The 13608-nt window shown below is 44.2% G+C and overlaps 1 protein-coding gene across 4 annotated transcripts in view; it reads left to right on the top strand.

Moving 5' to 3' along the window:
- LOC118770107 (plasma membrane calcium-transporting ATPase 1) overlaps positions 1–13608 on the top strand; it is a 55681-nt gene that overhangs the window by 17548 nt on the left and 24525 nt on the right. For all 4 annotated transcript variants that reach the window (XM_036517537.1, XM_036517536.1, XM_036517539.1 and 1 more), the window contains one exon: positions 11602–11799. In XM_036517537.1, the coding sequence (XP_036373430.1) occupies positions 11602–11799 (198 nt within the window). The remainder of the gene's footprint in view (positions 1–11601; positions 11800–13608) is intronic.

The raw sequence follows: 13608 nt of genomic DNA, 5'->3' as shown, positions 1-13608 counted from the left end.
TCTTCGATTTATGATTTATTTGCTAGCAGTAAGTCCTGTTATTGATTATTTTGTATGGCTGCAGGTGCCTTTTGATACAGCCATGCTGAGATGATTTTAACTGTTTTGAAGTGTCCCCTGGCATAAGTGCTTGTTAACAGTTCTGCCTCTGTATTTAGCTGGTTGAATTGTATTATGAGAATTTATGTTTAGATTTTTTCCCCCGTGGCTGTTCCTTTGAACTGTTACTTCACACTGTACTGTTACATTTCACATTTTACAGCCTTTTCACAATTAGCCAAGGCTTTTTCATGCACAGAAAATTGTTTGCTAATAGTTACTCCAGTTATAATGGGTAAATGTGTTTGTTTGATGTTGTATTGATGTTGAATTTGTCAGGGTACAAAAAACAACTGAATAAGGCATAACTGAATCTCATCATTGCTATGTGCAGTGAAAACAAAGTTACAGTAATGTGTGTTTATTATATAGTAAATTATTTGTGCTCAGAATGCCCACACACAGCAGCCATTCATTAAATATTAATACTTCATTCATGTATGGTATCAGTACATTTAATTAATATTTAATCACAGAGAGAGACATCTTCCTGCAGTGCAGACTGTGTACATCAGAGAGAAGTATACAACAAGTACATGCATCTGTGGTATATTGGTGTGGTCAGATATATTGAAGTGAACACAGTGATGTTTTTTTTTTTTTTTTTTTGTAGTTAGTCTAGTTATTTGCCTGCTCTTTGGTTGAAAAAGCTAGCTGGCATTATTTTGCTAACATATTTTACATTTACTTTTACATTTATTCATTTAGCAGGCGCTTTTATCCAAAGCGACTGACAAGTGAGGCAGAGTACAGCACAAGCACAATGACACAAGGAGTCAACAATATTAGAGGCAATATTTTATCTAACTTTGCTGTAGTAGGGTTGGCTTGTATGCTTGCTAGCTTTCACAAACCATCCTGGATGTCAGTGAAGCATTGATTATTACAAGCAGCCACTCGGCAAGCTAACTTACAAAACCCTGTGAGGCTAGCACTCTCAGGCCAAAATACATTGGCATTGGCTCCGTATGGGTGCTTTAAAATGCTCCATGCAGTCGTTTTACCTTCACGTCCTGTGAGCATCTCTCGTCGTTTCCTGCATTTCTTCAATTCCAAAAGCAGCCTCTCTGTCTTGCTTCCTCTCCGTCTGACACGCGCCCATGCTGATTGGCTGATGGTGGTCGTGTGGAAAGTGCCCAGTCAGAGCCTGTAACGGTGACTGGCCCCGTTAGAGGCCAGGGCGCTTTATTACCTCCTCGTAGACATGGTGCTTAATCGCTGCCGTGACCCTCGCTGAACTCCAGTGGGTGGAGATTTTCGTTTTGATCCCAGATTAAAACGGCACCATTTCCACCACAGCTTTTGTGGTTTTCATCAGGCCCAAACTGTACAATACCTGCATCATGCCCACAACAACTACTGCGGAGTTTGCGCACACATACTCTGCTTGTAGGTTTTTGGTGTATTAAGTACAAATTCTTATTTTGTACTCATGCAAAAGCAAGTCTGCTTTTCTAGCTTGTCAGTCATTGGAATATAATTTCAATTGATATGCAAAAAGAATCACATTTGGCAATTTCAGGGTGTTGGTGTACATTACGTTTGACTCCGTAATCTGCCCAGAGCTATTTGAAGGCATGTGAGACAAAAGCTACTAATGTTTAATCTGCCAGAAATGTCTTGTTGAAACAAATTTAGAATCACAGGAACCCTGAGTTCATTGTTCAAGCATGAGTAACTATGAGTGTCTGGGCAAGGCATTTTGGTTAGTCCAAACTTGCCCTCACAAACTTGCCTTTTTGTTTTGCATTAAGATAACTGGCTGGCTGATGACCAAACCATGTACCACATGCCAGTGTTTCATCCCTCTGGATTCTGTACTCTTAGTGTGTAATGTGTAGCTCAGTGCATGAAATATTTGAAGAACACCTAATCATTAATCTATTCGTGTTGGATATTCTGAAATAAGTGTCGTTCTGTTAAGGTAGCTGCCTTAGCTTGCCTGATGGAAGTGCCAACATGTCTGTCGCCAGCATCAGATCTATGCAGTACACCAGTATTGGATGCCAGCCAATCATGCATCAGCCTGATTTTTTTTTTTTTTTCTTTTTTTTGTGGAGCTACTTGCAGCTGTGTACCTCAGCATTGGAGAAAAGAGGTGGACATGATCAAGAAATTTGCAGTCAGTGTTCACTTACTGAATAGCCTACTGTAATTCATCAGTCACTTATAATACTGTGAAGTATGAAATAAACGTGTAATTTCTGATCATCTGTGTCAATTTGTTTGCATAGGCACACTTAGCTAGCTACCAACTACTTATGCCTAAATTTTACCATTGTTCAATAAATTCTGAAGTATATACACTGTCTGTGTTTTGATAAGTACATTGCTAAACTGAATTTGTTTGCAAATGGGAATTACAGCTGTTGGCTCACTGGTGATCCGGAAATTCCTCTAACCCACAGGAAATTCCTCACAAAATCTTAGACGATAAATTCAATTGTCCTGCAATAGTAATTGCTCATAAACAAGCTTAATTTTCTCTTTAGAATTTCTCTTTAATCCTTGGGTGGGCAGATAAGAAATTTCTACCTTGGTTATTTTTCTTGTAATGAATCACTGGTAATTTCCGTACAGTATGTTTCAAAGTAGTTTTTTTTTTTTTTTTTTTTTCTTGCTCAGTCATACATTTGATATTGGCTCCATTGAGATAGTTACCTTTTATTAATTGCCGTATAAAATTATACAACAAAGAAATTCCATATGTCAACCTCATTTTTGTATTACAAGAATGCTGAAAAAAGTAGAACAAGATTTTTTTTTTCTCTAGAGATCCCTGTTGAGATCCTGAACCTCTGCACTTTTGTATGTTTTTTATGTGTACTTTATATTTGGTGAGTTTATCAGTTTATTAGTGACTTATAGTGATGGGTGCAGTTACAAAAGACAGCCTTTGTACTGTATACAGTATTTTTGTCTTGCCTCTGTATATATGTATATATATCTCGCATGATGGTTTCAAGAATGCTGTGCACTTGAGTCCTGCAACTTAACCGTTTCCTCAGGTGCTGAGTTCCCTTTTCCACCTGCCTTTTCTCACCCTTCCCTGATGACCCTTTCAGAGAGCGGGTTGCGTAAAATGCCACCTCTCGGAGGGGTTTTCGATGCTTGGGCCGAGGGGGGGACTCGGTGAGCCGAGGTGACAGGCGGAGGATCGGCACCACAGCTCTGCTCTTAATGGCATCCCTCGCACGGAGAGGTCCCATCAGTGCATTTACACTGAATGTCACAAACCGTGTATGAGCCATTCAGTCCACCCCACCCCCCAGGGACCGGAGATTTTAAAGCTGGAATCAAAGCCCCGCATTGTTAATGTCCTCTCAGCTTTGGATAAGATAAGCTGGTACAGGGCAGCACCAGTTCCCCAGCAGCGAGCAATTGGCAGTGTGGTTTATGCTTCTGACACATTTTAAATAAGCTAATTCAATTTTGGCGTGTGAAGTGAAGCAGTCATTCAAGATTACATGGGCTTTAAAAACTGAAAGGGATTTCTAATTAGGTAGTAAGTAGGCTATTTCTCAACTCATAAGCAAATCCTTTGCTAATCTTGGGTATTTTAGAGTTCCCCGGTATTACATTTTAAGTCAGTTTTGATACTTCAGGGTAGTATTTCTGCCTTTCCGTGCTGGTTTTCTTAACCCTTTTATTTTTGCCTGAGCTCCCCTGTAGATTTATTATTCAGATTTTTTTGTGTGCTGTGTCAATTTATAGTATTGTGTAATTCAGTCAAGTAAATGAATGCGAGTTGGTTGCTTTTAGGAAATGGTAGTTAGTGCAGTCTTTCTAAGTTGCAGCATCAAAAGAGGACTGCTCAGCGATTAAGATCGGATGATTATATGATATCTATCGAGCGCCGGCACGCACGATTGAGCATTCTGAACTGCATCCTGTAAGTCTAGAACCCACCCCCCTCAGTCGATGACACAAGCCAGTATCAGCCAGGGGCTTTTCATTACAGTAAATGGAGAAACACAAAACCATGCTGAAAATAAGCTGCTTTTGATACCACACATTTATACACGCGCAAGTTTTACTGTGTGATTATTGGTGTTTTAAGAGATCAGAGAGCTATCTGGGGGGAAAAGCAGCTTCTTTTCTGGCAGGGTTTTGTATTTCTCTGCTCACTCGGATGAAATCTCTAACCGGTCATAAGGTGGCTTGCGTCATTGAATGGAGGAGGAGGGGTTGATTCTAGGCTTACAGGAAGATGTCCAATTTTTCAGAACTTGATAAATGTCATAAAGCATGAAATTTAAATTTTTAGATGAGGTACCTCCGTTAAATGAGCATCAGCCATAAAATTATGCAATTTCAAAAACGCGTTGCATCTCAAAAGATTTCTGTCAATGCCTCATTCATTTGACGCTCCTTTTGGAAGATGGTAATTGAATTGCATTGATTGAGTGCTTATTATGTGTAGGCATGGTGACTCTCTGGTAAGCATTTCCTGTCTGACAGGGTGCTGAGTGGCTCAGTTGGCAAGGTGCTGGCTTTTAGCCCTATGGCCCGAGCTCAGAAATTGGTTGCACCTTTTCCCAGCAGTGACAGTGGTCACACAACCATTTCCTGTCTGACAGAATTTTGGTAATGCCAGAAAAATTACACATTACATAGCTTGTCTTGTTCTTTGCATTTGGGTGTATGCAGAACACTGACTTTTAGCCAACATCCTCTTTAAAAAATACTCTCATTTTGTTAAGCACGAGTGTACTGTACAGTTTCCTTGTTTGCACAGAGGTTATTAGGCTGCATATGAAACATGCCAAGATAGTTGTTTGCCAGGATTGGGAGCTACCTAAATGGCTGCAAAATGCATTTGGGCACCTTAGCCTTATGCATTTAAATTGAACAAGTGAATATAGAAATATGACAGAAAGCCTTCAGTGTAGTCAGTTTTCCTCCCTTTAATGACTGTTCATTGGATTTGTACCTCCTGGCTGATAGTGAGGAGTAAATCTGTTTCACCAGTGATGAATACATTAAATAAGTACAAGTCAATGACCAACTATTCTCATGCAAATATCTGCTGTAATAATACACAGAAAGTGTTTTAGATGACTGTGTACGTAATACAATTACAACCATCATACATTTATTATTATGCTGAATACAGTGTGTTTGTAAAATGTTAACCCTCTAGTATGTAGCTTATTTCATGATTAAACCTAAATCATATAGGTTGCATCCAAGCCAAGCTGCAAGTTTGATAGATGATGCAGAAAACCACACTATTTGGTCAGTGTTTTTGCGGTGTGTTTCTGATGACATTCCTGAACAAGTCTTGACATTTCCGGCAGTCTGTCAATAACGTGGGTGTGTTTTCCATTGGAGAAACTTCACAGGCCAGCAGGTCCTTGCTGCTGTAGACCCAGGGCAATTCCTTGTTGAGGCTGTAACAGGTACATTTCCAGCCAGTCTGGTCCAATCAGGGGTGCAGAAATTCATGCAGCCCTGGCACAGTCATTGTAACTGTCCTGTTGAGGGTGTTTCATGCCCCACTGCGTCTGGTTTCTGTGTCTTCGATAAACCCTGGTGCCCTGTGGACCAGAGAGGCCCCTGCCGGGAACAGGCAATATCGATTTTTCTTTGAACCGTCACACTCTGTTTCACTTATGTGTAAATTGGTATGTTAGACTCAAATAGTGATTGCCGGGCTTTGAAAACCTCTGCATTCATATCAGGCAGCAGTTTTTTTTTCTAATTTCTTCAGTACATGGTAGTGCTTATTTATTCACAGTACGAGCTAAAGGTTTGTGCCTTATCTTTAGCTATGATTGCATGAGTACTACCATATACTAAAAAAGAGTGCTCTGCTGCCTGGGCTGAGTGACCTTTTCTGAGGGAATCACAGCTCTGATAATGTGCATTTGGAAAAAAGGAAAAAAAGGAAAGGATTTGCTTTTCTGTGCTGCATGAATTTTATCCTGTCTGGCAGCCCAGGATTCTGTGTAAATGTTTTCACGTCTCTGTAAATACCATTTGATGAAGAGGCCAAAGGTGTTATACTGTAGTCTAAAGTCAACTGAGACCAAAAAAATATATGTAATCTTTGAAAGTGTTTCTGAAAAGGGTTACTGGGTAATTTCACATCATTGTTTTACGCTATTGCATGTTTCTGTACAGCCCAGGTGAAATTTACAGGAGCACATGGAGGGCAGCTTCTGTGGGAGATCAGCTTACCATGCCTGTGCTCTCATTTACCAGGTCTGATTGTAGATTTGTTCCTCCTATTCTTCTGAACGCTGGCACTGTTTTTAATATTCAGGATTAGGCAGACTCAGACTCGGTCAGCACTGTAAATCAGAGAAGCAGGAAGAATATCCATCATGGCAGCGAACACAGAAGCAAAAAGGCTGATTTCACGTGTTGAGCGTTTTACGTTTTCCCTCAAACTCTCCTCTCTGCAGAAAATGCCTGCGATGCTGTAATATTAGATCTCAGTTCCCACCCTCTAAACACACAGTATCTTTTGCCTCTGATTCGTACAGAGTGTTGTGCGGGCTATATCCATTTGTGGATACAGAGCACTGTGAAAGATCTGTGGTATAGTGGACAGAGTCTGTGTTGAGGTATTAGTACCAGGGATGTCTACACCACTGGTCTGTTTGGACAGAGATGTTCTAAGGATTTGAATAGGATATTTCCTTGGCTCCCTACTGCAGCCGTGCCATTATGTACCCAGGTAACCGTACAGTTTGGTTGTGAACATTGAAAAGGACCATGTGGGACAGTTGCACCCGCTAGAGTTGCCCTTTGTTGCTGCCCCGTTTACAGAGCAGTCTCTGTAATGTCAGCTCAGAGCATTAAGCATCACAAGGAGCCTCACCCCTCAGTGGGAGAGCCGGCAGATGGACACAGCCCGCCTCCCCCTGTGCCTGCGCCCCACAGACAAGCTGGAGCAGCCTGATTTACCTGTGTAATCCCCCTGACCTGAAAGCACATAACAGCAGATGATTGCTCTCTTCTGGATTTATTTGCTTTACTCTCATTTCCTATGTTTTTCTGCCATTGCTTATCCCCCCCGCTTTTCACCTGTCCCGCAGCCGCATTGTAGCTGGTGCTACGGCGTAAACGCCAGGTGTCCTTGCACCGTGACCCAACCCGGAGGGTCACTGGCGTTTAACGGAGCAGTGCGCTGCAGCGCCTTCGCAAGGGCAAATGCAGCATCATGCCCGCGCAGTCAGCACTGTGGCTGGCAGTGGACGGGGTGTTATCCACGTGCGAACACCATTACACATTTAGATGCCTGCCTCGTCCCCCTCTGAGCCGGGAGGGGGAGGCTAATCATGTCCCGAAGCCCAAGGAGAGCCGGCAGTACTTGTGGGGGTCGACTGGGGATAAGCATAACTATTAGGTAGATAAATCATAAAAGGGAAGACATCTTTTGATTAGATGCCTACAGTTTGTGGTCGACTCTGGAGTTGTGTAAATACAGTGTTTGGTTGTTTGGCGGCGGTTTGTTTATTATTATTTATTTGTAGTCCCCCCCCCCCAAATAATCTGTTTATTTTCCCTAAATAGAAAAGCCGTTTGATAAACGAAATTGGTTTTTGCTCTCGGTCCGTTCATTACATCTGCGGGGAATCAAAGCGGGCGGCGAGAGCGAGCCGCGCCGCCGCGCAGGGTAAACCTGTGGCCTTTGGTTGGGAGATAAGAGCTGAGTCATCAGTGTCATCTCCACTGGGAGGCAGAGGCAGGAGTAAATCCCCCCCTCCCTTCTTCCCAATTACTCTCCGTCCCTCCCCGCTCGCGCTGAATCACAGCCTGTGTCCCTTCTCAATTACTCAGCATCCCAGCCCCTGTACCCCCCCCCCCCCCCCCCCCCCTCTTCAGTTCTACATCGCTCCCTGTCCTCTGCCACCCCCCCCACCCCCTGTATCCAATCCCACACTGCCTTTCATTCTTCAAAGTATTTAATTGCCGGTTGCCATATTGTACATCCTGTGGTACTGATGCATTGAGGTTCGTGTTGCTAGGCAGGAAGTAGACAAATATGGATACATGAGGGTCGGTTTATTGTGTTTTTACACAGGGAATTGTTAGGCAGTAATTATCTAAATGATCTTAATTACTCATTTTAATTTGTATTTAATCTTATGTGCAGATTTTAAATAAATCGGCCTTATTCCCATGCAGGGTTTCCAACTGTGAATTCTAATGCTTCAGTTCTGTCTGCTTATGGTAATTGTAGTTATGCAGGTGTTATTGCTTAAGAGGTACAACAGCCAGTAAATGCCAATGAAATAATTTAAAGCAAGGCCCTGCTGGACACTGTGATTGCCTCCTAAGATATAGGCTAGAATCTTTAGTTTTGACAATGGTTGGTTTTGATGGGCTCAGATTTAGTGGGGTATGAAAGTGCTTGCCTCATCCCTCTTTTTTTGTATGGTTTCAGCTCTGCTGGTGCTGTTGCTGCAGGTTTCTCTGTGGCTCGGCAGAAGGCTTGTAGAACACTATTCACTATTCTCCAAGTCAAACACGAGCCGTATTGACCGTTGTGAGGCAGTGTAGCGCAGTGAGGAGCTGACGGAGGGTTGGTGATCGGTCGTGATTGAAAGGCTGGCTTCTGTTGTGCTGTGTGGACTCCATCCCACTGCGGCGTGCAGCTCTGAGGCTGACTCATTACCAGGATGTGACATAGCTCTTCCATGAGCAGCAGTTTCATCTGTCAGCCTCATCAGGAACTCTTCTAGTCTGTTTATGCCCCAAGGCATTCACCACCTCCTCACATCCTCAGTTTCTCCTCATTACTGAAACAGCACCCCACACTCCTCACATCCCCAGAGCATTCTCCTCCTCATTACTGAAACGGCACCCCACACTCCTCACATCCCCAGAGCATTCTCCTCCTCATTACTGAAACAGCACTCCACACTCCTCACATCCCCAGAGCATTCTCCTCCTCATTACTGAAACAGCACCCCAGCAGTCCTCACATCCCCAAGGCATTCTCCTCCTCATTACTGAAACAGCACCCCAGCACTCCTCACATCCTCAGGGCATTCTCCTCCTCATTACTGAAACGGCACCCCACACTCCTCACATCCCCAGGGCATTCTCCTCCTCATTACTGAAACGGCACCCCACACTCCTCACATCCCCAGGGCATTCTCCTCCTCATTACTGAAACGGCACCCCACACTCCTCACATCCCCAGGGCATTCTCCTCCTCATTACTGAAACAGCACCCCAACACTCCTCACATCCCCAGAGCATTCTCCTCCTCATTACTGAAACAGCACCCCACACTCCTCACATCCCCAAGGCATTCTCCTCCTCATTACTGAAACGGCACCCCACACTCCTCACATCCCCAGGGCATTCTCCTCCTCATTACTGCACCCCACACTCCTCACATCCCCAGGGCATTCTCCTCCTCATTACTGAAACGGCACCCCACACTCCTCACATCCCCAAGGCATTCTCCTCCTCATTACTGAAACGGCACCCCACACTCCTCACATCCCCAGGGCATTCTCCTGCTCATTACTGCACCCCACACTCCTCACATCCCCAGGGCATTCTCCTCCTCATTACTGAAACAGCACCCCACACTCCTCACATCCCCAGAGCATTCTCCTCCTCATTACTGAAACAGCACCCCACACTCCTCACATCCCTAGGGCATTCTCCTCCTCATTACTGAAACAGCACCCCACACTCCTCACATCCCTAGGGCATTCTCCTGCTCATTACTGAAACAGCACCCCACACTCCTCACATCCCTAGGGCATTCTCCTCCTCATTACTGAAACAGCACCCCACACTCCTCACATCCCCAGGGCATTCTCCTCCTCATTACTGAAACAGCACCCCACACTCCTCACATCCCCAGGGCATTCTCCTCCTCATTACTGAAACGGCACCCCACACTCCTCACATCCCCAGGGCATTCTCCTCCTCAGAGGTCTGACAAAGATTAATTGCCATGAAGTCTAATGAGTTCTGAGGTTTTAATGAGTGTTTTAAAATACGATTACACTGTGTTCAAGTGTTCAAGTATTTGTATTTTTTAGATGCCTGCGTAAAGGTTGTGCAGTTTAGTGTGCTAGTGAACATGACACAAAAATTAGCCATAATAATAAAATCTGGTGATAATGGTAGTCAACATGATCGTCATTATAACTTATTTATTCATTATCATTATGTTTGGAGAGTTAACTTGCCAGTAACCTGAGAGTTGCAGTGTCGTGGCTGAGGCCGCTGTGAGGATGAAGACATGATTGATTTCCCAGGTGTCTGTTCTCCAGCCTGTCCCTCTCATGCAGCCTGCCCATGCATTTCAGCTCTGGAACAGATCTCTCGCTCCACCAGGCTAATACTACCAGCAAGGAAGCAATCAGCAGTAATGTTCAGACTGAGGGGCATTCTCACAATGATCAGGAGAGTTGCGGTCCTGTTTTACAAGAGGAGAGAGAGAGAGAGACAGAGAGACAGGGGGGAGGGAGAAAGAGAGAGAGAAAGAAAGATGATGATGAGGCAGGGAGGAGAAGAGTCTGAGTAGCAGGGGAGAGCTCCTGAGTAAAGGAAGAGTAAAGGGCGAGTAGTGGAGGAGAACTTGAAGACAACAGGGAGAAACTGTGAAGACGGGGGTAAGAGAGAGAGCATTGTCAGGAGCAGGGGCTCAGTACAACAGTTGTTTGCGGCAGCTGTTCGATTCTCAGGTCATTATATTTAAGTGTTCATTTCTTTCATACTGTCCATGAGAATGCACTGTACGCCTGGCTTGAACTTAAAAAGAAGAAAAGGTGAGAACAAAACTAAGTCTAAGCAGGCGGACCTATTTCTAGGCCTCTATCAACGTGACCTATAGCGACCCACAGCGCGGTTTTCCGTGTTATAGTGGCAGGCGGATGCGTCCCGGGGTCCGTACACATTTCCCCATTATGGCCCCCGTCAGTCACTGGGCTTCTGTTAGCATCCTGCTGACGCAGTGCCTGTCCCATTTCCCCCTGAGGTAGGAGGAGTGCAAAGAGCTGCCCCTGTTAAGCGTGGAGCAAGCAGGAAGCGCATTGACGCCAGCTACGTTATCGCATTCGAGCGCACGCCTATTATACTGGCTGTCCGGAATGCTGATGCGCTTTAGAAGTAAAATCAGAGATTCAGTTTTTTTTTTTCCCCTTTCTTTTTTTGGGAAGCCTGCTTACATAACGCACCACGGATCTTCTGGTCTTATTCTATTAAAGTATGTGCTTTGTTCCCCTCCCCACAGAATGTGTATTACAGAATACAGCGGAGTACATTTGCTCTGCTTGATTGCTTACCTGGTCTGTTTTGCAGTGCGGATTAAGGTTTTTGTTCACAGAAGTCGGGACTCGTGGATGCCAAAATTCTAATGGTGCCTTAATCTGTGTACAGATGAATCTTGTTCTGCAGCTCTGAGCATCTTTGGTTTTGATTTGACCACCAAAGCAAAAAAAAAAAATAATAATTGTTGGTATGGTTTCTCAATGCTTGATGATGCTAATGATTTTTTTTGTTGTTGTTTTTGTCTTTTAGGTTTAAGTGGACAGCCTGCAGACATCAGTAAAAGAAAAGAAACATTTGGAATGAACTTTATACCTCCAAAAAAGCCAAAAACATTTCTCCAATTAGTGTGGGAAGCATTGCAGGATGTAACACTAATTATTCTAGAAGTGGCAGCCATAGTCTCCTTAGGCCTTTCTTTTTATAGACCTCCAGATGCTGAAAGAGAGCGTAAGCATCTTTTCTTTGTCAAAATCCTGTCATGACTAATGTGGTGTGTTCTTCACTGTTACCTGTTTAAGTTTAAGCTCAATTTTCGATTATTTAAAGCAGATGAGTATTGAATTCAATTTGTGGGGCTGGTATTTAGACACTTAGCGTAGCATTCTTGCATAGTTAAGTAGCGAGATGGAGGTAGTATGTAGCTGTTCAGCATTATTTAAAATTAAGACTGATATCTATCTAAAGACCAATAACTGCATCATTGTCATGGATATCAGGGATGGAGCATTTTAATGATTTCGATTTTATGATTTCGTTGTAGTTTTCAGGCTTTACTCCAGCTCCATGAGGTTGTTTATTGTAATGAAAAATGTGCACATTTCCCCAGCAAATTTATAATTTGTTGGAAGTACTGAATATTTTCATTGCTGTCAAAATGCTGTTCCAGTGATCATATGCTCATTAAGGAAATTCGAAACTTGAAAGGTGTAAGTGCTCTGTAACCAGTCAATTTTCATTTCAAATGACAAAATTAATATTTAATCCCAGGTGTCATGTAACAAATGAGAAGTTCCCAATAGTGGTCGCAAGCACTGACTGTGTGAGGTGTATGTGAGAGTGCACAGAATTAGGAGTGTGTCTTGACTGTGTGAGGTGTATGTGAGAGTGCACATAATTAGGAGTGTGTCCTGACTATGTGAGGTGTATGTGAGAGTGCACAGTATTGGGAGTGTTTGTGTGTGACTGTGAGCTAAATGTGAGAGCGCACAGCATTAGCGTATGTGAGAGCGCACAGCATTAGCGTATGTGAGAGCGCACAGCATTAGCGGTGTGTCTGTGTGAGGTGTATGTGAGAGCGCACAGCATTAGCGGTGTGTCTGTGTGAGGTATATGCAAGAGCGCACAGCATTAGCAGTGTGTCTGTGTGAGGTGTATGCGAGAGCGCACAGCATTAGCAGTGTGTCTGTGTGAGGTGTATGTGAGAGCGCACAGCATTAGCAGTGTGTCTGCGTGAGGTGTATGTGAGAGCGCACAGCATTAGCAGTGTGTCTGCGTGAGGTGTATGTGAGAGCATACAGCATTAGCAGTGTGTCTGCGTGAGGTGTATGTGAGAGCGCACAGCATTAGCAGTGTGTCTGTGTGAGGTGTATGTGAGAGCGCACAGCATTAGCAGTGTGTACTGGCTGCGTGAGGTGTATGTGAGAGTGCACAGCATTAGCGGTGTGTCTGTGTGAGGTGTATGTGAGAGTGCACAGCATTAGCAGTGTGTCTGCGCGAGGTGTATGTGAGAGCGCACAGCATTAGCAGTGTGTACTGGCTGCGTGAGGTGTATGTGAGAGCGCACAGCATTAGCAGTGTGTCTGCGTGAGGTGTATGTGAGAGCGCACAGCATTAGCAGTGTGTCTGTGTGAGGTGTATGTGAGAGCGCACAGCATTAGCAGTGTGTCTGTGTGAGGTGTATGCGAGAGCGCACAGCATTAGCAGTGTGTCTGTGTGAGGTGTATGTGAGAGCGCACAGCATTAGCAGTGTGTCTGTGTGAGGTGTATGCGAGAGCGCACAGCATTAGCAGTGTGTCTGCGTGAGGTGTATGTAAGAGCGCACAGCATTAGCAGTGTGTCTGTGTGAGGTGTATGCGAGAGCGCACAGCATTAGCAGTGTGTCTGCGTGAGGTGTATGTGAGAGCGCACAGCATTAGCAGTGTGTCTGCGTGAGGTGTATGCGAGAGCGCACAGCATTAGCAGTGTGTCTGTGTGAGGTGTATGTGAGAGCGCACAGCATTAGCAGTGTGTCTGCGTGAGGTGTATGTGAGAGCATAC

This window comes from Megalops cyprinoides, chromosome 23, assembly GCF_013368585.1.
Source record: "Megalops cyprinoides isolate fMegCyp1 chromosome 23, fMegCyp1.pri, whole genome shotgun sequence".
In the NCBI taxonomy this organism is placed as follows: domain Eukaryota; kingdom Metazoa; phylum Chordata; class Actinopteri; order Elopiformes; family Megalopidae; genus Megalops; species Megalops cyprinoides.
This window is presented reverse-complemented; position numbering and strand designations above follow the sequence as displayed.